Here is a 23,938-nt window from a genome sequence, read left to right as displayed (position 1 = left end):
AAGATTACAAAAAAAAAGGGGGGGGGGAAATGTCAAAATTCCAGAATATTCCATCCCATTTCCAGACCATTGATAAATCTGGACTTTGTCCATCCCCATCGACTATCTGCAACAATAAAATCCGGGTGGATCTCGTTAATCCTCCCCCGGATGACGGTAGGGGAGGCATGACACAGCCCCCATCCCCTGCAAACCGGTTTGTCCGCCCCGGGTAGGGTGTAGAAGGTAGGGGAGACATCCACCTTCCTGCAACAAGCTCGTATGCTATAAATGTGAAGAGGAGACGAACTTACTTTCAGTATTTCATTGTTGACGACCAGCATGGCTATGCAGACCAGGGAGATTAATACCACTGCGACTTTGGCCAGGCGGATGTTACTGAGGATGTCAATGTAAGTCTGTCGAAGAGAAAGTGTCCTCTGTAATTACTGAAGATAATTCCACTGCGGCAGTAAATACAATTTAGTTTTATGGATAGCTGAGCATGCTCTCTCTCTCTCTCTGTCTGGTAGACATTAGAGGTGCCTCACACTGAGGGACCTGGGGCAACCCGAACAAGATGTAAGGTCTGTAAGGTCTCTTTCTCTCTCTCTCTCTGTCATGATTTTTGATAATTTTGAATTATTATACTTATAGTATAATGTATAATTTAAGCCGTTCATTTTTATGGTAGGTCTCTCTCTCTCTCTCTCTCTCTCTTATAGTAATTTACGTATTTCATTTTTATAATAGAGGTCTCTCTCTCTTTCTCTCTCGTCCAATCATAATTTTTTGTATTATGAATCACTTACAGTAATTACGCATTTCTCTCTCTCTATCTCTCTCTCTCTCTTATAGTAATTTACGTATTTCATCTTTGTAATAGGGGTCTCTCTCTCTTTCTCTCTCGTCCAATCATAATTTTTTGTATTATGAATCACTTACAGTAATTACGCATTTCTCTCTCTCTCTCTCTCTCTCTCTCTCTCTCTCTCTCTCTCTCTCGTGCAGAATGCAAATTAAATCAACCAATTTCATGTTCCCTGCAATTTCTTTAAATAATTAGATATTCAAGTTGCATTGCGACTGAAAGTGAATCATTATATACAACTGATGATCAACAATTACAATACGAATCGACTAATGAATCATTTAATGAGCAATTAGAACCTATTGAATTATTTATTATTTTATTATTATTAATTATTATTTTATTATTATTATTATTATTATTATTATTATTATTATTATTATTATAAAGATGAACCCTATTCACATGGAACAGGCCCACCACCAAAGGGGCCATTGACTTGAAATTCAAGCTTCCAAAAAATATTAAATATTATGAAATACAGAAAGAAAAATCATACATTAAAAAAATCATATATAAATTAACAAATGACTAAATAAACCATAAAAAAAACTTAGAAGTGAAATATTAGAATACAGGAATTTGTATCGTGGTAGCAGTGCATTGCACGTGAACTTTAAAAAAAAAATCTCAAAGCAATTCCACAGAAAACTCTAATTGACCCACAACTCACGTAGATGATTTTCAAGGGTCCGTAGCGCGACTTGATCCCGGGAATGCCCAGGAGGGATTTGACCTGGGAGGTCAACACGTGGAAGCCGACGGAGGTGGTGAAGCCTGAGATGAGCATGTCGGACAAGATCACGTTCAACACCTCTCCGAAATTCAGCAGCCCGAAGGCGACCTGGAATCGAAGAGAATGTATAGTGGATTAGAGTAGATTCACATCAGTATTTGACGTCTAGGCCCCAGTCCCTTACGACGCTCCTGATTGGCTGTTGATAAGCTAATCACAGGGCTGGAAACTCTGTCTCTCTCTCGAGAGTTCACATAGGCAGGATCTATGTTCCATCTTTCCTGAGGGATACATCTTTCTGGAGAGGTAGAATATACATCCTGCCTATGTGAACTCTCTCGAGAGAGACTGAGGAGAGTTTCCAGCACTGTCATTGGCTTATCAACAGCCAACCAGGAGCGTCGTAAGGGACTGGCCTAGACGTCAAATGCACGGTTGATGTGAATCTACCATAGTTGTTGTTGTTGCTCTTGTTGTTGTAAGAGAATGTACTGTAGCAGTTGTTGTTGTTGTTGTTACTGTTGTTGTTATGAGTTTGGATACCGCAGTACAGTTTTGGTCTGCTTCAGTACTTAATTGGAAACTTATACTCTGTCTATTTATAAGGAGTATATATTATCTGTCTATCTATGTCAATATACCTATCTATATAAATACACACACGTGTATATATTATATATATATATATATATATAAATATTATATATATATATATATATAGATATATATATAATATATATATAAATAAATAATATATATATATATATACTTCTTCACCCCATAAAAGGCGGTGGCTCCAGATGTTAACCTTGTTCTTAACAAATCTTTCGGGATAAGGATCGGCGCCCCCTTCCCCCGCCACCACCACCCCCCCCCCCCACCCGCTTTCATTAAAAGTACTTACGTCATTTCCTCCTCCGTGGGGTTGAACCTCGATAATAAATCTACGTTGCAACCACTGTACATAGTTATGAACTTAATGTTTGTCTGCGTGTGTGTGTTCCCTCTTTTCATCCATGATTTGTTTTATGGCTATGCGGGCTACTTTTTTCTTTTAATATATTTAAAGTTTCATTTCTAACTGTCCCATGTCAATTGTAGCGTTTCATCAAATATATCTCGCAGACTAATGAGTTAGCGTAACAATAAGTTCGGTCATGCAAACGCATGTGAATGATAATGTTCTATAGTAGTACCATTCGTTTCGAATCAGGCATTCGAGCAATTCCCGTAGAGTTGTGCGGTGTCTCGCGCCTCTCTGGGAAGCATCCTAGGGGCGTGGCGGAAAAAAAAACCGGGCCAGGTGCAATACTAGTATACATCTCTGGAATAGGTTGGCAACAGACGTGACAGGATATAACTGGGTCTCCATACGTGATCGGGTCGAAAGTTAACTTGATCAGTTATCAAAATATTATAGCCAATAATCGTCGTTACTTTTTTTTTTTCATTTGCTGTAATACCTTTTATTTTATATACCCATATTTCTCCTTGTCTTACAATCTGTATGGGGCATCCCCTACATTTATTCCTATTTCTCGTATTCCTCTTCTCGGACAAGTACCCCAAACTTGGACTGAAATTTCGAAGTTGGTCCGACATTAGAGAAGACATCACCAAATTAAAAAAAATAGGCCGAAGTTTTTTCGGCGCAATCGAGTTTTCTGTACAGCAAATATCTGCAGGTGGAGAGATTGCATTAGAGACTATATGAGGGAGAAGGGAGTACGGGAGGAAATGACACAGGACAGAAGTAGATGGAAGAGACTCATTAAAAACGGCGACCCCGAATAGGGATAAGGCTGGGAAGAAGATATATATGCTGTATGAAACTCTCTGCCACGGCCCATGAAATCTTCGGCCCACGGCCCAGTGGTGGCCTGTGCTGTTGGCACCTGAAGAAGATATAAATGCTGAAAGAAACTCTCTGCCACGGCCCATGAAACCTTCGGCCCACGGCCCAGTGGTGGCCTGTGCTGTTGGCACCAGAAGAAGATATAAATGCTGAAAGAAACTCTGCCACGGCCCATGAAACCTTCGGCCCACGGCCAAATGGTGGCCTGTGTTGTTTGCCTCTGTAATGATGCCAGACGTATGATCATGGCTACTTTTAAAATTAAATAAAATCAAAACTACTGAAGTTAGAGGGCTGCAATTTGACACGTTTGATGATCAACATACCAATTTGCAGCCCTCTAGCCACAGCAGTTTTTGAGGTCTGAGGGTGGACGGACAGACCAATGGCCATCTCGATAGTTTTCCTTAACAGAAAAAAAAAAAAAAAAAAGTTCTAAAAACAACCCATCAACATTTCACACAAAACTCACCTCCCAGATTCCAACCACGAAGCCCAAGACAGCGGAAACTTGTTGGGCTGTGTGGGTAGACGTGGCATTTGGGGTTCCTTCCGGTAGCTGGTGACTCTCCATGTCATCGGACGATAACTCCGTCACCACCTTGCTCATCATGAGAGAGCCTATGGCGTAAGTTCCTGCAGGGAAGAGGAATCACTCTGCTAATATCTTTTTTTGAGCTAGAAGTTAGTCTCATGTTTCAGCAGTTCATTGACGATTACTTTTACAGCGCGGAAATACTTCTGAATTAATTTTTCAAAAGCTTGTTTTGTGTTAATTAAAATACCTGTGATGTGCTATAGGATGTGACATCATAAATCTTTTTTATTTTTTTTCTGAAACAGGCAAGGTAGTAAAAAGTTCCCAACAAGAATTACCCATTCAGATGTGGCTTGAAGATCTTAAGAAAAAAGTACCCATTGAGATGTGGCTTGTATTTCCCAAGGGAAGTTACCCACATAGATGTGACTTGAAGTTCCCAAGAGAACTTACCCATAGAGATGTGACTTGAAGTTCCCAAGAGAACTTACCCATTGAGATGTGACCTGAAGTTCCCAAGAAGACGTACATGAGGACAGGAAAGAAGGCCATGTACAATCCGGTGATGGGCGGAAGGTTTGCAAGCAGTGAATACGCCATGCCTGTGTGATGGTGAAAAGTAGTTGCATGATTCCCTCGTATTGACGTTCTTTTGTTTTCATTCTATAGTTTGTTCACAGTTTTCTCATTCTATAGTTTGTTCACAGTTTTCTCATTTAGATTATTTCTGCATTGAAACTGGGGTACAGGAATGCTTCTAATAGATAAATTATTATAATCGTGAAATATACGTATACTAGTATATGTTGGGAAGATCATGGGTGAATGGTTTCATCTTCTCTCATTTTATAAGTACTGATTTCAAACAATATTGAACTGAATATAGAATTTAGGCCAAATGCCAAGCACTGGCGACTTATGAGGTCATCCAGCGCTGAAACGGAAATTGACAGTAAAAGGTCTGGAAGGTGTAAAGGAGGAAAACCTGGAAGCGGTTACACTATGAATCAATTGTTAGGCCCTGTCCACACGGCCGAGCTTTGCTCGACGAACTTTGTTCGATGTGACGTCAGAAGCGGAGAAACCGCGGCAAAGTTCTGACTTCTCTAGCTGTTTCTACGCTTCTGATGTCACATGGGACAAAGTTCGTCGACCAAAGCTCGACCGTGTGGAGAGACTGGGAAGTAAGATGGAAAAGAATATGAATGGATTTACCGTAAAAGGAATGAAAGGGGTTGTAGCTAGAGGGGTCGAAGGGCATACTGCAAAGACACTTGAGTAATGCCTACAGTTCACAGCATGAGGTGCACTGACGGCACTACACCCCTACGGGGTTCGAACAATGTTATTATACCTCTTAAGACTTCAGGCACCTCTAGAATAATGTTGATAACTAAGGAGTATAGATTTTTTTTTTTAGCACTCTGATTTCATTATCATTAAACTTTAGCCTATATTATTATTTTTTTATGGCGTATATATGAGAAGCCTAATCGTATTAATATTCCTTCCAATCAGAAAGAGCTTGCCACAATGTGCTCCACTTTATCTTATGTAAAACTTTGTTTTTTCAATTTTATTTTATTTATTTATTTATTTTAGATTACACGACCCACGCCGATCGTACCTCCGATTATACGTAAATTAATTGTGTTTTTCAGTGGTGCTAGACCTTTATTTTCTAAGGACTGTATCTTTCATTTATATCTATACTAGATCTCCATTGAGCCACTAGACTCACGGTGGAGTCACGTGACAACGGTTCTTGACGACAAACTTTTCACAAATATAAGACTCCTGTTTGCGGTTATAAGTTGAGGGTCCAGCCCAAAAAAACGTTTACTAACTATAACAATATATTTTTTTATCATTTGTGTACGTATCTTCCACATCTACTAACTATAAACGTCAATTTTTGCAAAAATAAAAAAATAAAAAATAAAAATGTCTTGCCTTGTGGAATGTGCATTATGGCAACAGTGATTCCAGCGATGACGTCACCCAAAAGGGCGCTCCTGATTGGGTAATTCGGGAGCCAGTGGAGGATTGGCACCCGTGCCTGGCACCAGGCCCACAGCCTTCCCCTCGAACACGTGCAGTATTCGCGGGTCTTCGTGAGCACAGCTTCCTTCAGTCCTGAAATCGAGTCATTGCACGAAATCCTTACTTTTTTTAACAAACAAACTTGAAAGCTCAGATGTCATGTGCAAAAAAAAAAAAGAGACCACGAAATTCTTACTTTTTTTAACAAGCAAACTTGAAAGCACAGATGTTATGTGTAAAAAAGAGACATGAAAATATAAAGGGGAAGATATTTTATTCATTTTAATGGAATAAGTAACTGAGCAAGCATGCACAATAGCAGTTAGTTGAGGGGTGTATAAATAATATCATGCAGACCGTGCTTGCTTGTGCCTGCATATCACAGACGAAAGCAGTGGACGTTAAAGCTGAAGGAACCGAGTGGAATATACTATATAATATACACTTTGGGTGTTGTGAGTAGTGTTTGAAGCCAAAAACCTATATAAGTAGTAATAATAATAATAATAATAAAATAATAATAATAATATAATAATAATAATAATAATAATAATAATAATAATAATAATAATAATATAATAATAATAATAATAATAATAATAATCCTTATAGTAGCACGAGTCTTCAAATGGAGAGACAAACCCCCCCGTTATGTAAATGCACATATATTTAAATTTAAAATTCCAAGGATAGCTTTCGGGAATCAGTTCGGTTCCCTTATCAATCTGATAAGGGGATTGATAAGGGGAACCGAACAGATTCCCGAAAGCTATCCTTGGAATTTTAAATTTAAATATATGTGCATTTACATAACTGTGGACTTGTTTCTCCAACAATAATAATAATAATAATTTTTCCAGATACGATTTCCAGTTTTCCAGTGAAGCCTTTGGGACAGAATCTTTCCATGAGGGGAATCGGAAAAAAAAAAAAATCAAAATCCTCTGTCTGCAGCGCTGGGACCTACGAGGTCATTCAGCGCTTAAAACAACGCTGGAGCAATTACTAGATGGAAAGAAAGATGGGGAAATAACAATCATGAAAGGAGGTACAGTAAAAGGAAAGAAAGGGGTTGCAGCTAGGGGCCGAAGGCACGCTCCTAAGAACCTTCATTAATGCCCACAGTGCACCTTGTGCAGTGCACTGACGGCACTAACAACACCCCCCCCCCCCCCCCCCCCCCCCCCCCCCCCCCCCCCCCCCCCAATATGGGCAGGGACCTTGTAGCGTCGTGCCAACTTGACGCTGTTGAACTTCTCAGCAGCATAAGTTTCTACACGGGGCTTTGTGCCGTAATGAGGATCGTATAAATCTGGTCAGACCCATAGATAACAAGCATTAACCATGCGATGTCATGGAGCGATGTGCTCTTCCTTGCTATGAAGTCTGGAGAGTATGTTTTTGTTTTTGTTTGTTTTTCTTAGCAACGTTGTGACCGTGCATCCACCGAGTTTATACTTCGTTTAGACCTCGGTAGGATGACGAACCAGATGGAATATACTTGAGGACGTATAGCTTTCTAGTAAAACCTCTATATCTATTCATTCTTTCTAACGTGTTGAAATACATTTTTAGCGGTTGTGACACTGAATTTCATGCGACGAGAACCAGATGTCGTGGCCAGTTGAATCCTTCCTTTAATTCTTTAATAGCCTCTTCGTTTATTTCCAGATTCCTTGGAGATGTCTGGCGGTGTTGTTGCAAGGGAAGATTGTCATGACTCGTGATGACGCTGGTATTTTTTACTTTTTTTTTTTTTTTTTTTTTTTGTCTTCTTTTCTTGAAACTTGCTCATCAGGACCCAGTCCTTTCAGCGCGAATAACATAACCAATGGAATAATTACGAGCTGCCTTCAGCTAGGTCATTTTTCAAGACTAGCTTTGTCCCAGAGGCAATTGTTCTAGAGAGAGAGAGACTGGAGACAGAGAGACAGTGAGAGAGACCCTGGGTGTGGTGAGGTTACCGCATGTATTTATCTTTCGGATTCTTTCCCCTTTGTGTCGCTAGTCAAGTAAGCAGCATAAATAGCGAGACTTCTAGTTGGACAGGCATGCCTACAGATAATAAACAAACAAACAACCAGGCCTCTTTTTAACAACCTTGTTGACTCCAGCGATGACTAATCATAAACATTACCACGACACAGAATGAATTCTTGAACCGCTAGGCATTATAAGACTATTAAGTGATGCCCTTGGTATCTTGATGTAACAGCTTGTTTTTATTTGTTGTTGTTTTTTGTTGTATTACGCTATTAGATCAGGGATCCTGTCATTATCAAAACAAAGGCCAAGAGAAAGAGAAGGTCTGCTCACTCTTCCCCCCCAAAAAAAACCAAGTGGGCGGAGCTTTGTCTACCTCCTTATTACGTCAGCAGGTGGATTACCGTAACGAAAACGCAAATTACCGTAAAGAAAACGCGACCTTGAGCAGGTACCTCTCAGATACGTCATCGCCTACGTATTACCCCAGGTGGGAGACGACTCCACCCAATTAGGTAGACCTTGTCTGTCTTGGCCTTGATCAAAACTGTCGATTTCAGAAGCGCTCAAGCTAAAAACTTGGTGTTGACTTGGAATACTCTGTTCGATAACAATTAACAACTCTCCTAAATTTCACACGTACGGAAAAAGACCCTCTTTAGAGGCCAGGGGCACTGTTCCGACGAATTCCATCCATTTGCATTAGGTGGGAAAATGATGGTAGGCTTAATGCCAGTTATTTCAGGGTATTGACACTACGTTTTTCAGAATCAAGATTATTCCTTGGGCGCTCAGTGTGCTCACCAAAAGCTTGAAGTTGTCTTCAGAGTGTATATAGTAAATAACAATTTAACACGACCTTTCGACAAAATAATAGGACATTCAGTTGCACTTATAATTTTCTTATGCATTACATTATCTTACTCAGTGGCTAGAGACAATGAAGAAAATTTATTAAATGTGCACTCAAGGTCACATGGTCATTGTTGGCGCGGCTAGGCAACTGCAAGAAATACATCGTGTATGAATGTATCACCAAATAGCCGCATGACTTCACTGTGTATAGATATTTATATTGTTCGTATGAGGTTGAGATAAGATCCGGAGCCTTTGAGGAGATAACAGCTTCACTCGGGTATATATATATGAGCTGATTCAATACAGTTTTGAATATGCCTTCTCCGTGATATTCTGAAGTCCTGTGAAACCGTTATAAGTGATACTGTGTGTATGTGTAACAAAACAAGTCGGCCGCCAAAGACGTTACAAGTTAGTGTGGCTTGGGCAGTTAAAAAGAGTACCACGTATCTCTATATCCCTTCGTGATTGGCCCTTGTGTCTAAGGAGCCAGAATAACCAATCAGCTTCTTGCATAATGATGCTGTGTGTAGGGGGTATTTGAAACAGGCCGGACTACCGGTCAAATCAAATCAGTTGGTTAGCGGGTCTCATACAGTAGACGTCTGGGTCGAGACACGAGTGCCCAGTGCCCGCAACCCGGAGTCCCGTTCCCGTCGGCCGCCACACAAAGACGTGTGTCACCATGAGTGTCAATAACAGTCTAACCTGCCGTCCGGTTGTGCACTAGCATAGTTAACGTAATAATTACAGTTAAAGGCCACCTGTGTAGCTAAGAAGAATACACCTGTGTTAAACGTTCCCTCGATTATTATTTTTGCATGTCCTACATTGCATGCGCGTAAACTTATCTCTCTCCTGTTTATTCCTTCATATCCCGAACCCATAAATGACCGAGATCAGGTCATATACTATATTTATATAATAATATAATTATATATATATATATAGATATATATATATATAAATATTATATATATATATATATGAAAGTGCTTCACCCAACATCTGTTGATATCTGTATCTAATCCCTGGGGCGACCTGCCCCAACTGATCCTCAGCTCCGGAACTTCCCTGCTGTCTTCTTGATCCCTTTGGTCGTTCGCTCGGTCCTTCGTTATTCGGAATTATTCCCCTTGTTCGTGTCCCTCTTATACTATTCTTGTATATATCATCTCTCACAAGTAATCTTCTTATTATAATTATTATTCCCAACTTTGCCTTCCAGCGTTTTTCCATAAGTCGACGAGGGCGTTCTCTACAATCCCCTTAATATATATGTTTGTGTATATAGGTCTATTTCCTTATGTAGACATACCTTCCACATCTTGGTCAGCCACTCAACATTTGGGAATAATTATTAAGGAATGGTTGACAGGCTTAGTTTTTCCTTTGCGTATTGGTAGGGCGACAGAACGGATCATCAGGCGTGTCATAAACACATCGAATACAAGTTGGATACAAGTCAGTGACTTACTGGTAGACTTAACCGGTGCTTTCTATAATTATTCAGCATTTGAAAACAAATTTACCCTCCGCTTATAGCAGCTGATTTGTCTTCGACCTATCTGTGATATGTATGCGATAAGTTGACTTGTGTATAGAATTGAATTGCATTTAGGCCAAAAAGGCCAAGCACTGGGACCTATGAGGTCATTCAGCGCTGAAACGAAAACTGGCAGTAAAAGGTTTGAAAGGCGTAACAGGAGGAAATCCTCAAAGGAGTTGCAATATGAATCAATTGTTAGGAGAGGGTGGAAAGGAAGATGGAAGAAAGAGAATATGAAAGGAGGTACAGTAAAAGGAATGAAAGGGGTTGCAAGAGAGAAAATATGAGCTGAGGTACAGTAAAAGGAACAAAATGTATTGCAAGATAGAGAATATGAACTGGGGTACAGTAAAAGGAACAACATGGGTTGCAGCTGGGGGCCAAAGGCACGCTGCAAAGAACCTTAAGTTATATGCTTTAAGTTATGCTTACAGTGCACCGCGTGAGGTGCACGGACGGTACTACCCTCCTATGAGGGACAAGTGTATATGACTTGTTTATGATTATTGAACCACTTGGCAATTGAGGGAATGTGAATGAAACTATACTCTGTTTTTTTTCATCTGTCCACCCGCCTGTGGTGTTTTTGTATGGCAACACTGCGTCCCGGGCTTTAGATAGTCACATTCAGCTTACATTCAACGATTATAATGATATCCTATTTCGAATATTAACGGTGTAATTCGCATACAGTAAATTATTAAAACACTTTTCAGTTGCATTGTACACCCAGATATCCTTTTATTTACCTAAAACTTACACATAGCGTAACTATCTAAAGCCCGGGACGCAGTGTTGCCATACAAAAACACCACAGGCAGATGGACAGATGAAAAAAAACAGAGTATAAAAAGGCGGTAGGTGAGATGAATTGTCAAGTGTAGTACTATAGCTCACATACGGTACTAAACTAGGAAGGGTAAGATATGCAGTTACGTAGACCATTTAAGCATGCAAACCTGATAGTGAATCCCGTATCATTCACTACAAATGACGTCTTGCCTTAGAAGCAGATATCAAGAGAACATATGTCTGTTCTTCGTTTATCAGAACCGATTTCGTACCTCCATTAGCGTCATCATTAATCCAAGGTTGTATCAACTCAGACTAGACCAACATCGCCTATTCCCGATAGTCCCATGGCCTTCAAAGTCTACGGTGAATAAATTATATACTAGTTAGTCAATATATCATTGATAAATTAAGAAGCTGTGGCTTATTTCACCATCTTCTCGGCTGTTTGCGTTAGATTTCTGTAATCGGTGGTAGCGAGAGAGACCACAACAGGAGCCGTGTTTATTTAGGCGGTTCCTGGGTGCACGTGTGTGTGTCGTGCTAGTACTATAGCTCTACAATGGCTTTCCTTGATTCTCTCTCTCTCTCTCTTTATGTATGTATGTATATATAATAATGTGTGTCTATCTGCGAATTCCTATATGTTCTTGTTTATCTGTCATTGTAGCAGAGAGAGAGAGAGAGGAGAGAGAGAGAGAGACTCGAGAGAGGACGAGAGAGAGAGAGAGAGAGAGAGAGAGAGAGAGAGAGACTGGTTTGGTGTGTGTGATAGAAGGATGCACCATCTACATATGTTAATGTGGATGGCGGAAGGATGATAATGGATGATTAGTACTATAGGCGTTTGCCAATAAATATAACAACTGATCATGAGATAAGAGATGAGACGAGTCACAATAATAGAAGGGGGGGGGGGGAGAAGGGGAGAGGGGGGAAGAACTAAAGACCGAAGGCTGACAAAAAGAGACTTGGAATGTTTATTAGAAGTGGCAATCTGTTATGGAGCTACTGAACCGTCTCCACTTCATGAAAGTGAAGTGTGGATGTTGGATGTGAATGACAGAAAGGATGAAATATGAAAGTGGCCGAGATAAAATGAGGGTTAAAAGTTAGCTGGAATTTAACATATTTCTACTTTGCTATAAACAATTATTCGATAATAAATAAAGACTTCTATATATGGCCTTGCCTTTGATAATAATAATATTAATATATATATTATAATATATATATAATATATATATATAATATATATATATATAGATATATATATTATATATATATATATTATAATATATATATAATATATATATTATGCTTGCTATTGTGCAACATCAACTGCCGTTACTTTTAACGCTATATAGACTCTGTGTTTATTTAAAACTTCATTTATTACATTTATTATACCGACCATTGTCCTCACTCATAGCGTGCGACCAAGAAAGGATTATTTTTACTTCTACATAAAATTATACCTATATATCTTAATATCAATGTTGCATCACTTAGCCGTGACGGGAGAGAATGAGTTAAAAGCCACGATAACGTATATATGAGACTGTATTTCTCAAAATATATATTTAAAAAGTTAAGAAGCCGTGAGCTTTCGCCCTGTTTTTTAACCGTTTTTGTATTTGTTAAAAAATAGTCTCATATGCATCATATGTCTTATATCTTAACATTCAGAAATCACGGAGTAAAGTTCAAAATGTACTTGGGATAGCAAATAAATCCCATGTAGATTATTTCGAGCACGTACCCAGATTCGTTTTCGGTGTATAGCTGTACTTCTGACATCTTTGCTCGACGGTCAACGCTGGACGAACAACATAGACCTCCTCTTCATTCATGCTTGGTGGCCCCACGTCCATGGTGAACCAGCGCTGTTCCTAGAAGAGAAACGGGGAGAGGCATTAGACTCACTCACTCTCTCTCTCTCTCTCTCTCACACACACACTCAGTAAAAGTATGACGAGCGCTTTCTTTCTTTATAACTATTTTGTAATATCCGAGTGTGATGACTTGGCATGAAAACCAGTTTGCAAAGTATTGTATGTCCGTGATTTTTATTCTTTTTAAGCTCTTTTGTCTGTCGTGAACTTGTCCGCGTATTTCAGATGTTTTTCTTAGACATACGTTTGTGGCTGACTTTACTCAAAGCATTTATTGGTGAATTACATTGTTTTTTCAGCATCAAAAGCAGTGGATAAATGACGTAAAAGTAACACACACATTGCAATGTTTCTTCGGCAGTATAGTTGGAAACATTACGCAAATGAATAAGTGACCCTTCAATCAGAAATGGAAGTTTACAGACATAAAAAACTGAATCTTCAGTCGAAACTGACTACTACACACAAATACCACTTTCTTCAAATGACTGCTGTAAGCTTCACACAAATATAGGATGGCTTTTCAATCACAGTTGAAAGCTTCAAACAGGCACAACTGGAAGCTTCACACATATAACAGGGTTTTCAATCATAAATGAAAGTTTCACACAAATAAACAGTGTTTGTACAGTCACAACTGAAGCTTCACGCTAAGTGTTTTTTCAGTCACAACTGAAGCTTCACACTAAGTGTTTCTTTCAGTCACAACTGAAAGCTTCACACAAAGTGTTTCTTTTCAGTCAGAACTGAAAGCCTCACACTAAGTGTTTCTTTCAGTCACAACTGAAAGCTTCACACAAAGTGTTTCTTTCAGTCACAACTGAAAGCTTCACACAAAGTGTTTCTTTCAGTCACAACTGAAAGCTTCACATCAAAGTGTTTCTTCAATCACAATTGAAAGCTCCACACAAATAACAGTGTTAACTTCAGTCATAATGAAAGCTTCACACACTGTTTCTTCAATCACAATTGAAAGCTTCAGACAAATAACATTGGCATCTTCGGTCACAACTGAAGCTTCACACAAAGTGTTTATTCAGTAACAACTAAAAAGCTTCACATAAAGTGGTTCTTCAGTCACAACTGAAAGATTCACACAAATACAGTGTTAACTTCAGTTGAAAGTGCCACAAAAACAGGAAGTTTATTCAGTGACAGTTGAAAGCCTCACACACACAAAAAAACTTGGTTTCTTCAATCACAGTGGAAAGCTCAACCCAAATGAGTGTTTCTACAACACAGCTTAGACCTTAACACATAGTTTTTTTTATCACAGTTGAAAGTTTCATGCAAACATGATGGAAAATTCACACCAATAAGTGTTTCTTCAATCACAGTATGAAACGTCAGACAGACAAGTGCTGCTTGAATCACGAGGGTAAACTTGGCAACTTACGATAATAATCCTTCTGATGCAGTGGGGAACGTCAATCGTAGTGGGAAATTTTGCGTGAAGAACAGTGTCTTTTTCATTGACAGCTGAAAACTTCCAATTAAGTGGCTTTTCCTTAATCACAATAAAGAAACTTCACACACATGACTCAGTGATCACAGGGGAAACTTCTATCAGAAACGATCTTGTTTCCTCAAAGATAAATTTCTCACAAATAACATTTTTTTTTCAGTAATATTGAGGAACCCAACTCAAACAACTGATTTTTCAGTCACAATGTTCACTTTTTTTCACAGATTACAGTGTTTTTCAATCACAGTGTAAATCGTGATTCAATTGCAATGGGCACTTTACACAAATAACAGTGTTTCTTAAGTGGAAAACTTGAGTAAACAACATTGTCTCTTCATTGGAAAACTTGACATAAGCAATGTCTCTTCATTGGAAAACTTGACATAAGCAATGTCTCTTCAGTGGAAAACTTGACAAAAACATTGTCTCTTCAGTGGAAAACTTGACGTGAACAATGTCTCTTCAGTGGAAAACTTGATATAAACAAAGTCTCTTCAGTGGAAAACTTGATGTAAACTGTCTCTTCAGTAGAAAACATACATAAACAATGTCTCTTCAGTGGAAAACTTGACGTAAACAATGTCTCTTCAGTGGAAAACTTGGTGTAAACAATGTCTCTTCAGTGGAAAACTTGATGTAAACAAAGTCTCTTCAGTGGAAAACTTGACGTAAACAATGTCTCTTCAGTGGAAAACTTGGTGTAAACAATGTCTCTCCAGTGGAAAACTTGACGTAAACAATGTCTGTTCAGTGGAAAACTTGACATAAACAATGTCTCTTCAGTGGAAAGCTTGACGTAAACAATGTCTCTTCAATGGAAAACTTGACGTAAACAATGTCTCTTCAGTGGAAAAATTGACGTAAACAATGTCTCTTCAGTGGAAAACTTGATGTAAACAGTGTCTCTTCAGTGGAAAACTTGATGTAAACAATGTCTTTTCAGTGGAAAACTTGACATAAACAATGTCTCTTCAGTGGAAAACTTTAAGTAAACAATGTCTCTTCAGTGGAAAACTTGACATAAACAATGTGATGTAAACAATGTCTCTTCAGTGGAAAACTTGACGTAAACAATGTCTCTTCAGTGGAAAACTTGATGTAAACAATGTCTCTTCAGTGGAAAACTTGACGCAAACATCTCTTCAGTGGAAAACTTGGTGTAAACAATGTCTCTTCAATGGAAAACTTGGCGTAAACAATGTCTCTTCAGTGGAAAACTTGACATAAACAATGTCTCTTCAGTGGAAAACTTGACGTAAACAGTGTCTCTTCAGTGGAAAACTTGATGTAAACAATGTCTCTTCAGTAGAAAACTTGACATAAAAAATGTCTCTTCAGTAGAAAACTTGCGTAAACAATGTCTCTTCGGTGGAAAACATTCATAAACAATGTCTCTTCAGTTGAAAAATTAAGTAAACAATGTCTCTTCAGTGGAAAACTTGACGTAAATAATGTCTCTTCAGTAGAAAACTTGACGTAAACAATATCTCTTCAGTGTAAAACTTACGTAAACAATGTCTCTTCAGTAGAAAACTTGCGTAAACAATGTCTCTTCGGTGGAAAACATTCATAACAATGTCTCTTCAGTTGAAAAATTCCAAGTAAACAACCTGTCTTCTTCAGTGGAAACTTGACGTAGAAATTAATGTCTCTTCAGTAGAAAACTTGACGTAAACGAATATTCTCTTCAGTGTAAAACTTAACGTAAACAATGTCTCTAAAACAGTAAGAGAAACTTGCGTAAAGCAATGTCTCTTCGGTGGAAAACAGGTTCATAAACAATGTCTCTTCAGTTGAAAAATTAAGTAACAATGCCTCTCTTCAGTTGGAAAAACTTTGACGTAAATAAATGTCTCTCAGTAGACAAACTTGATGTTAAACAATATCTCTTCAGTTTGTAAAACTTAACGTAAAACAATGTCTACTCATAGAAAACTTGACGTAAACAATGTCTCTCAGTAGAAAACTTTGACGGTAAAACAAATAGGGTCTCTTCCATGTAGCAAACTGGGATGTAAACAATGTCTGTTTCAGTGGAAAACTTGACGTAAACAATGTTCTTATATAGAAAACTTGACGCTAAACAATGTCTTCTCAGTAAGAAAAACTTGAGGTATACAATGCCTCTTCCAGTGTTAAAACTTGACGTAAACAATTGTTCTCTTCAGTAGAATAAACTTTGACGGTTAAAAACCAATGTCTCCTCAGTAGAAAACTTGATGTAAACAATGTCTCTTCATTAGAAAACTTGCATTAACAATGTCTCTTCAGTGGAAAAAACTTACATAAAAAATGTCTAACCAGTAAAACTTACATAAACAATGTCTCTCCGGTAGAAAACCTTACGTAAACAATGGCTTCTTCAATGAAACTTACGTAAACAATGTTCTCAGTCAGAAACTTACATAAATTGGATGTCTCTTCAGATAAAAAAACTTACAATTAAACCAATGTCTCTTCCAGTGGAAAACTTGAAGTAAACAATGTCTCTTCAGCTTAGAAAAACTTACGAACAAATCAATGTCTTTCTTCAGCTAAGAAAACTTTAACGTAAACAACTGTCTCTTTCAGTGGTAAAAACTTGATGTAAACAATGTCTCCTTCAGTAGGAAAACTTACGTATTTCAAACAATTGGTCTCTCAGTTAGAAACTTTAAAACGTAAAACAAGTCTCTTCAGTGTAAAACTTAAATGTAAACAATGTTCCTCTTCAGTGTAAAACTTTACGTAAAAACAAATTGTTCTTCATTAGAAAACTTAACGTAAAGAAAATGTCTCTTCAGTCAGGAAAACTTTGACATAAACAATTGTCTCCTTCAAAGTGGAAACTTACATAAACCAAAAAATTCCTCTTCAAGGAAACTTGATGTAAATAATGTCGCTTCAGTGAAAAACTTTACCGTTAAACAATGTCTTCTTGCAAAGGAAAACTTTGATGTAAAACAATGTCTCTTTCAGTAAGAAAACTTGACATAAACAATGTTCTCCTCAGTGGAAAAACTTACGCAAACAATGTCTCTTCAAGTTAGAAAAACTTGACATAAACCAAAATGACTCTTCAGTGTAAAACTGATGTAAAACAATGTCCTTCAGTGGAAATTTGACGTAAACAAGTCTTTCAGTGGACAATTATGTAACAATGTCTCTTAGTGGAAAAACTTGACACAAACAATATCTTTTCAATGGAAAACTTGACATAAACAATGTCTCTTCAGTGGAAAACTTGACGTAAACAATGTCTCTTCAGTGGAAAACTTGGCATAAACAATATCTTTTCAATGGAAAACTTGACATAAACAATGTCTCTTCAGTGGAATACTTACATAAACAATGTCTTCAGTGGAAAACTTGATGTAAACAATGTGTATTCAGTGGAAAACTTGAAGCAAACAATGTGACGTAAACAATGTCTCTTCAGTGGAAAACTTACGTAAACAATGTTTCTTCAGTGGAAAACTTGACGTAAACAATGTCTCTTCAGTGGAGAACTTGATGTAAACAATGTTTTTTCAGTGGAAAACTTGACATAAACAATGTCTCTTCTGTGGAAAACTTGACGTAAACAATGTCTCTTCAGTGGAAAACTTGACATAAACAAAGTCTCTTCAGTGGAAAACTTGACGTAAACAAATTCTCTTCAGTGGAAAACTTGACGTAAACAATGTCTCTTCAGTGGAAAACTTGATGTAAACAATGTCTCTTCAGTGGAAAACTTGATGTAAACAAAGTCTCTTCATTGGAAAACTTGATGTAAACAACAGTGTTTCTTTCAGTGAAAAACCTGACATGAACAACAGTATCTCTCCAGTAGAAAACTTATGTAAAAAATGTCTCTTCAGTAGAAAACTTGACATAAACAATCTCTTCAGTGGAAAACTTGACATAAACAATGTCTCTTCAGTGGAAAATTTGGAAAACTTGACAAAAACAATGTCTCTTCAGTGGAAAACTTACGTAAACAATGTCTCTTCAGTGGAAAACTTGACGTTAATGTCTCTTCAGTGGAACACTTGACGTAAACAATGTCTCTTCAGTGGAAAACTTGACGTAAACAATGTCTCTTCAGTGGAAAACTTGACTTAAACAATATCTTTTCAATGGAAAACTTGACATAAACAATGTCTCTTCAGTGGAAAAATTACATAAACAATGTCTCTTCAGTGAAAAACTTGACGTAAACAATGTGTCTTCAGTGGAAAACTTGACGTAAACAATGTGATGTAAACAATGTCTCTTCAGTGGAAAAATTACGTAAACAGTGTATCTTCAGTGGAAAACTTGACGTAAACAATGTCTCTTCAGTGGAAAACTTGACGTAATCAATGTCTCTTCAGTGGAAAACTTGATGTAAACAAGGTCTCTTCAGTGGAAAACCTGACATAAACAATGTGTCTTCTGTGGAAAACTTGACGTAAACAATGTGTCTTCAGTGGAAAAGTTGACATAAACAATATCACATAAACAATGTCTCTTCAGTGGAAAACTTGACGTAAACAATGTCTCTTCAGTGGAAAACTTGACGTAAACAATGTCTCTTCAGTGGAAAACTTACGTAAACAATGTCTCTTCACTGGAAAACTTGTTGTAAACAATGTCTCTTCAGTGGAAAACTTGACGTAAACAATGTCTCTTCAGTGGAAAACTTGACATAAACAGTGTCTCTTTAGTGGAAAACTTGACATAAACAGTGTCTCTTTAGTGGAAAACTTGACGTAAACAATGTCTCATCAGTGGAAAACTTGACGTAAACAATGTCTCTTCAGTGGAAATCTTGATGTAAACAATGTCTTCAGGGAAAACTTAATGTAAACAATGTCTCTTCAGTGCAAAACTTGACATAAACAATATCTTTTCAATGGAAAACTTGACATAAACAATGTCTCTTCAGTGGAATACTTACGTAAACAATGTCTTCAGTGGAAAACTTGATGTAAACAATGTGTCTTCAGTGGAAAACTTGACGTAAACAATGTCTCTTCAGTGGAAAACTTACATAAACAATGTTTCTTCAGTGGAAAACTTGACGTAAACAATGTCTCTTCAGTGGAGGACTTGACATGAACAATGTTTCTTCAGTGGAAAACTTGACGTAAACAATGTCTCTTCAGTGGAAAACTTGACGTAAACAATGTCTCTTCAGTGGAAAACTTGACATAAACAAAGTCTCTTCATTGGAAAACTTGACGTAAACAAAGTCTCTTCATTGGAAAACTTGACATAAACAAATTCTCTTCAGTGGAAAACTTGATGTAAACAATGTCTCTTCAGTGGAAAACTTGACATAAACAAAGTCTCTTGTAAACAATGTCTCTTCGGTGGAAAACTTGACGTAAACAAAGTCTCTTCATTGGAAAACTTGATGTAAACAACAGTGTTTTTTTCAGTGAAAAACCTGACATAAACAACAGTATCTCTTCAGTAGAAAACTTATGTAAACAATGTCTCTTCAGTAGAATACTTGACGTAAACAATCTCTTCAGTGGAAAGCTTGATATAAACAATGAGTCTTCGGTGGAAAACTTGACATAAACAATGTCTCTTCAGTGGAAAATTTGGAAAACTTGACGTAAACAATGTCTCTTCAGTGGAAAACTTACGTAAACAATGTCTCTTCAGTGGAAAACTTGACGTAAACAATGTCTCTTCAGTAGAACACTTGACGTAAACAATGTCTCTTCAGTGGAACACTTGACGTAAACAATGTCTCTTCAGTGGAAAACTTGACTTAACCAATATCTTTTCAATGGAAAACTTGACATAAAAAATGTCTCTTCAGTAGAAAACTTGACGTAAACAATGTCTCTTCAGTGGAAAGCTTACGCAAACAATGTCTCCTCAGTAGAAAACTTCCGCAAACAATGTCTCTTCAGTAGAAAACTTACGCAAACAATGTCTCTTCAGTAGAAAAATTACATAAACGATGTCTCTTCAGTGGAAAACTTGATGTAAACAATGTCTCTTAAGTGGAAAACTTACGTAAACAATGTCTCTTCAGTGTAAAACTTACGTAAACAATGTCTCTACAGTAGAAAACTTACATAAACAATGTCTCTTCAGTAGAAAACTTACATAAACAATGTCTCTTCAGTGGAAAACTTGATGTAAACAATGTCTCTTCAGTAGAAAACTTACGTACACAATGTCTCTTCAGTAGAAAACTTACGTAAACAATGTCTCTTCAGTGTAAAACTTATGTAAACAATGTCTCTTCAAAGGAAAACTTGATGTAAACAATGTCTCTTCAGTAGAAAACTTGACATAAACAATGTCTCCTCAGTGGAAAACTTACGCAAACAATGTCTCTTCAGTAGAAAACTTGACATAAACAATGACTCTTCAGTGGAAAACCTAAGCAAACAATGTCTCTTCAGTAGAAAACTTACGCAAACAATGTCTCTTCAGTAGAAAACTTATGTAAACAATGTCTCTTCAGTAGAAAACTTACGCAAACAATGTCTCTTCAGTAGAAAAATGCAAACAATGTCTCTTCAGTAGAAAACTTATGCAAACAATGTCTCTTAAGTAGAAAACTTACGCAAACAATGTCTCTTCAGTAGAAAACTTATGCAAACAATGTCTCTTCAGTGGAAAACCTAAGCAAACAATGTCTCTTCAGTAGAAAACTTATGCAAACAATATCTCTTCAGTAGAAAACTTACGTAAACGATGTCTTTTCAGTAGAACACTTACATAAACAATGTCTCTTCAGTAGAAAACTTATGCAAACAATGTCTCTTCAGTAGAAAACTTACGCAAACAATGTCTCTTCAGTAGAACACTTACGTAAACAATGTCTCTTCAGTAGAAAACTTACGCAAACAATGTCTCTTCAGTAGAAAACTTACGCAAACAATGTCTCTTTAGTAGAACACTTATGTAAACAATGTCTCTTCAGTAGAAAACTTAAGCAAACAATGTCTCTTAAGTAGAAAAGTTACGTGAACAATGTCTCTTCAGTAGAAAACTTACGCAAACAATGTCTCTTCAGTGGAAAACCTACGGAAACAATGTCCCTTCAGTAGAAAACTTATGCAAACAATGTCTCTTCAGTAGAAAACTTACGCAAACAATGTCTCTTCAGTAGAAAACTTACGCAAACAATGTCTCTTCAGTAGAAAAATTAACATAAACAATGTCTCTTCAGTAGAAAACTTAAGCAAACAATGTCTCTTCAGTAGAAAAGTTACGTAAACGATGTCTCTTCAGTAGAAAACTTGACTTAAACAATGTCTCTTCAGTAGAAAACTTGACGTAAACAATGTCTCTTCAGTAGAAAACTTATGTAAACAATGTCTCTTCAGTAGAAAACTTATGTAAACAATGTCTCTTCAGTAGAAAACTTGACGTAAACAATGTCTCTTCAGTAGAAAACTTACGCAAACAATGTCGCTTCAGTAGAAAACTTGACATAAACAATGTCTCTTCAGTAGAAAACTTGACGTAAACAATGTCTCTTCAGTAGAAAACTTACGCAAACAATGTCTCTTCAGCAGAAAACTTGACATAAACAATGTCTCTTCAGTGGAAAACTTGACATAAACAATGTCTCTTCAGTGGAAAACTTGCGTAAACAATGTCTCTTCAGTGGAAAACTTGACATAAACAATGTCTTCTTCAGTGGGAAACTTGACGCAAACAACCGTGTTTCGTCATTTATATCGGAATCTTTAGAAGGAGGTAATCTTCAGTCTCAACGGAGAACTTGACACATATAAAATTATCACATAAATCACTCATAAAACTCTACACAAATGTCTGTCTGGTTACAAAACTGGTTCGTCAATCGCGAAATTAAAACTTAACGGAAATTAGTGGTTTGTCAAACGGAAATTAGTGGTTTGTCAACCACAGCGGGAAAACTCGAAAAAATGACAGTTCTTTGTTTGGTGAAATTCAATAACACTTTACATTTAATTTCAGTTAATGAGATATTATGTAAATATTCCGAGTCCTATTCTTATAGGAAAATGGTACTAAAGTGTACTGCTATTGCTGGTGGTCTTTTAACCGTGAAACAAAGTTTTCTACATTTTTACGAGTCTGAAACTTCAGCAAATTCTGTTTATTTGTTAATTACCAGTTAAATGGACAATAGACTTCTTTACAGTAGTTACGTCATTCTGAAATTGATGAGGAGAATTTCCATAACTATCTATTTACCTTCTTCCTTTAACCTCTTCGCACCTTGAAGACGAATGCAAGTTGATTATAGTCTATCTTTGGTGAAAGCAGAAGTTTCTTTTACTTTCTATAATAAGTCCAAGGACATTTCTATGACACTATACACTTCTTGCCTTCAGTTGTGCCCGGCCGGTGCCCACTGGCAGGGCATGAAGACGACTAGTACTAGCTCAACTGTTCAACTCCAGCGACCAGTCCCCAAAACTCGGACCGGGTATAGTCGTACAACACCCAACGACAAGAATGGAAGTTACACTAATCGACTGATGTACTATGGAGAGACACAAATTCGCTCAAGGAGAGAGAGAGAGAGAATCTTATCATATCTTATCTTCTGCATGGTTTCATCCGTGGGTTAAGATCGTGTTAACATAACCAAACCGTTTTAAATTCTGGCGTGTGTAATTTTTTAGGGAATAGTACTAATGACACTTTCTCTCCCTCTCCCTCTTTCTCTCTCAGTAGCTACAACAGATGCAACCTCAGCTGTCGCCTAGCAGCCAGCCAGCCAGGAATGTAATTTACTGCTTAAATCAAGAGAGGCATCCTCCTTGATTTTCCAAGTAAATAGTAAAACCGTTTGATTCCTCGCCCGGCCTGGGGAATTGGAGCTTCTCGGTTCAGGGAGGTTAGGTAGCTAGGCCTACCATTGCGATCACGCCGCGAAAAGAGGAAAATAAGAGAGTTTAATAACGAGTGCCTGGTGGAAAGAGAAGTAAAACATGAGAGAGAGAGAGAGAGAGAGAGAGAGAGAGAGAGAGAGAGAGAGAGAGAGAGAGCAAAGTAGTCTAAAACGGAAGTGCAACATCACACACACAAACTCTGTTTAGACCCATTATTCCTCCAAGGTTTAGACCCATATCACAAAGGTCCCATTTTTATGCGAAAAGCAGCGACCACTCCGTTACTTCCCCCTGGACCCTGTGTGTGTGTGTGTGCGTGTGTGTGTTCCACTTCCACCCTTACACATGCCCTGAACCCTTACCCACGCGTACCCTAAAACGGCCCTAACCACCATCATTTCATTAGTCATTTTCCTCCGTAACATCTCCACACCCTCATCTCCCCGCTCGCCGCGACCTCCAACACCTGTTTATCGTTCTCTTCATTATCGGGGTTTTCAGTCATTGTTATTTTCTTGTGGTTTATCACATTTTCCTTTCATTATTTCGCTGTATTAGTGTAGCATTTTC

At 37.7% G+C, this 23,938-nt stretch overlaps 1 protein-coding gene across 1 annotated transcript in view; it reads right to left on the bottom strand.

Annotated features, from left to right (window-relative positions):
* LOC135205771 (prestin-like) overlaps positions 1-23,202 on the bottom strand; it is a 33,655-nt gene extending 10,453 nt beyond the window's left edge. The window contains 7 exon segments of the mRNA XM_064236911.1: positions 294-398; positions 1,524-1,694; positions 3,914-4,077; positions 4,471-4,581; positions 5,933-6,115; positions 12,967-13,096; positions 22,725-23,202. Coding sequence (XP_064092981.1) covers positions 294-398; positions 1,524-1,694; positions 3,914-4,077; positions 4,471-4,581; positions 5,933-6,115; positions 12,967-13,078 — 846 coding nt within the window. The 5' untranslated portion in view covers positions 13,079-13,096; positions 22,725-23,202.
* Between the last annotated feature and the right edge of the window lie 736 nt (positions 23,203-23,938).

Source organism: Macrobrachium nipponense, chromosome 24 (assembly GCF_015104395.2).
Source record: "Macrobrachium nipponense isolate FS-2020 chromosome 24, ASM1510439v2, whole genome shotgun sequence".
In the NCBI taxonomy this organism is placed as follows: domain Eukaryota; kingdom Metazoa; phylum Arthropoda; class Malacostraca; order Decapoda; family Palaemonidae; genus Macrobrachium; species Macrobrachium nipponense.
The sequence above is the reverse complement of the archived record's forward strand: the minus strand, read 5'-3'. Positions and strand labels throughout refer to the sequence as shown.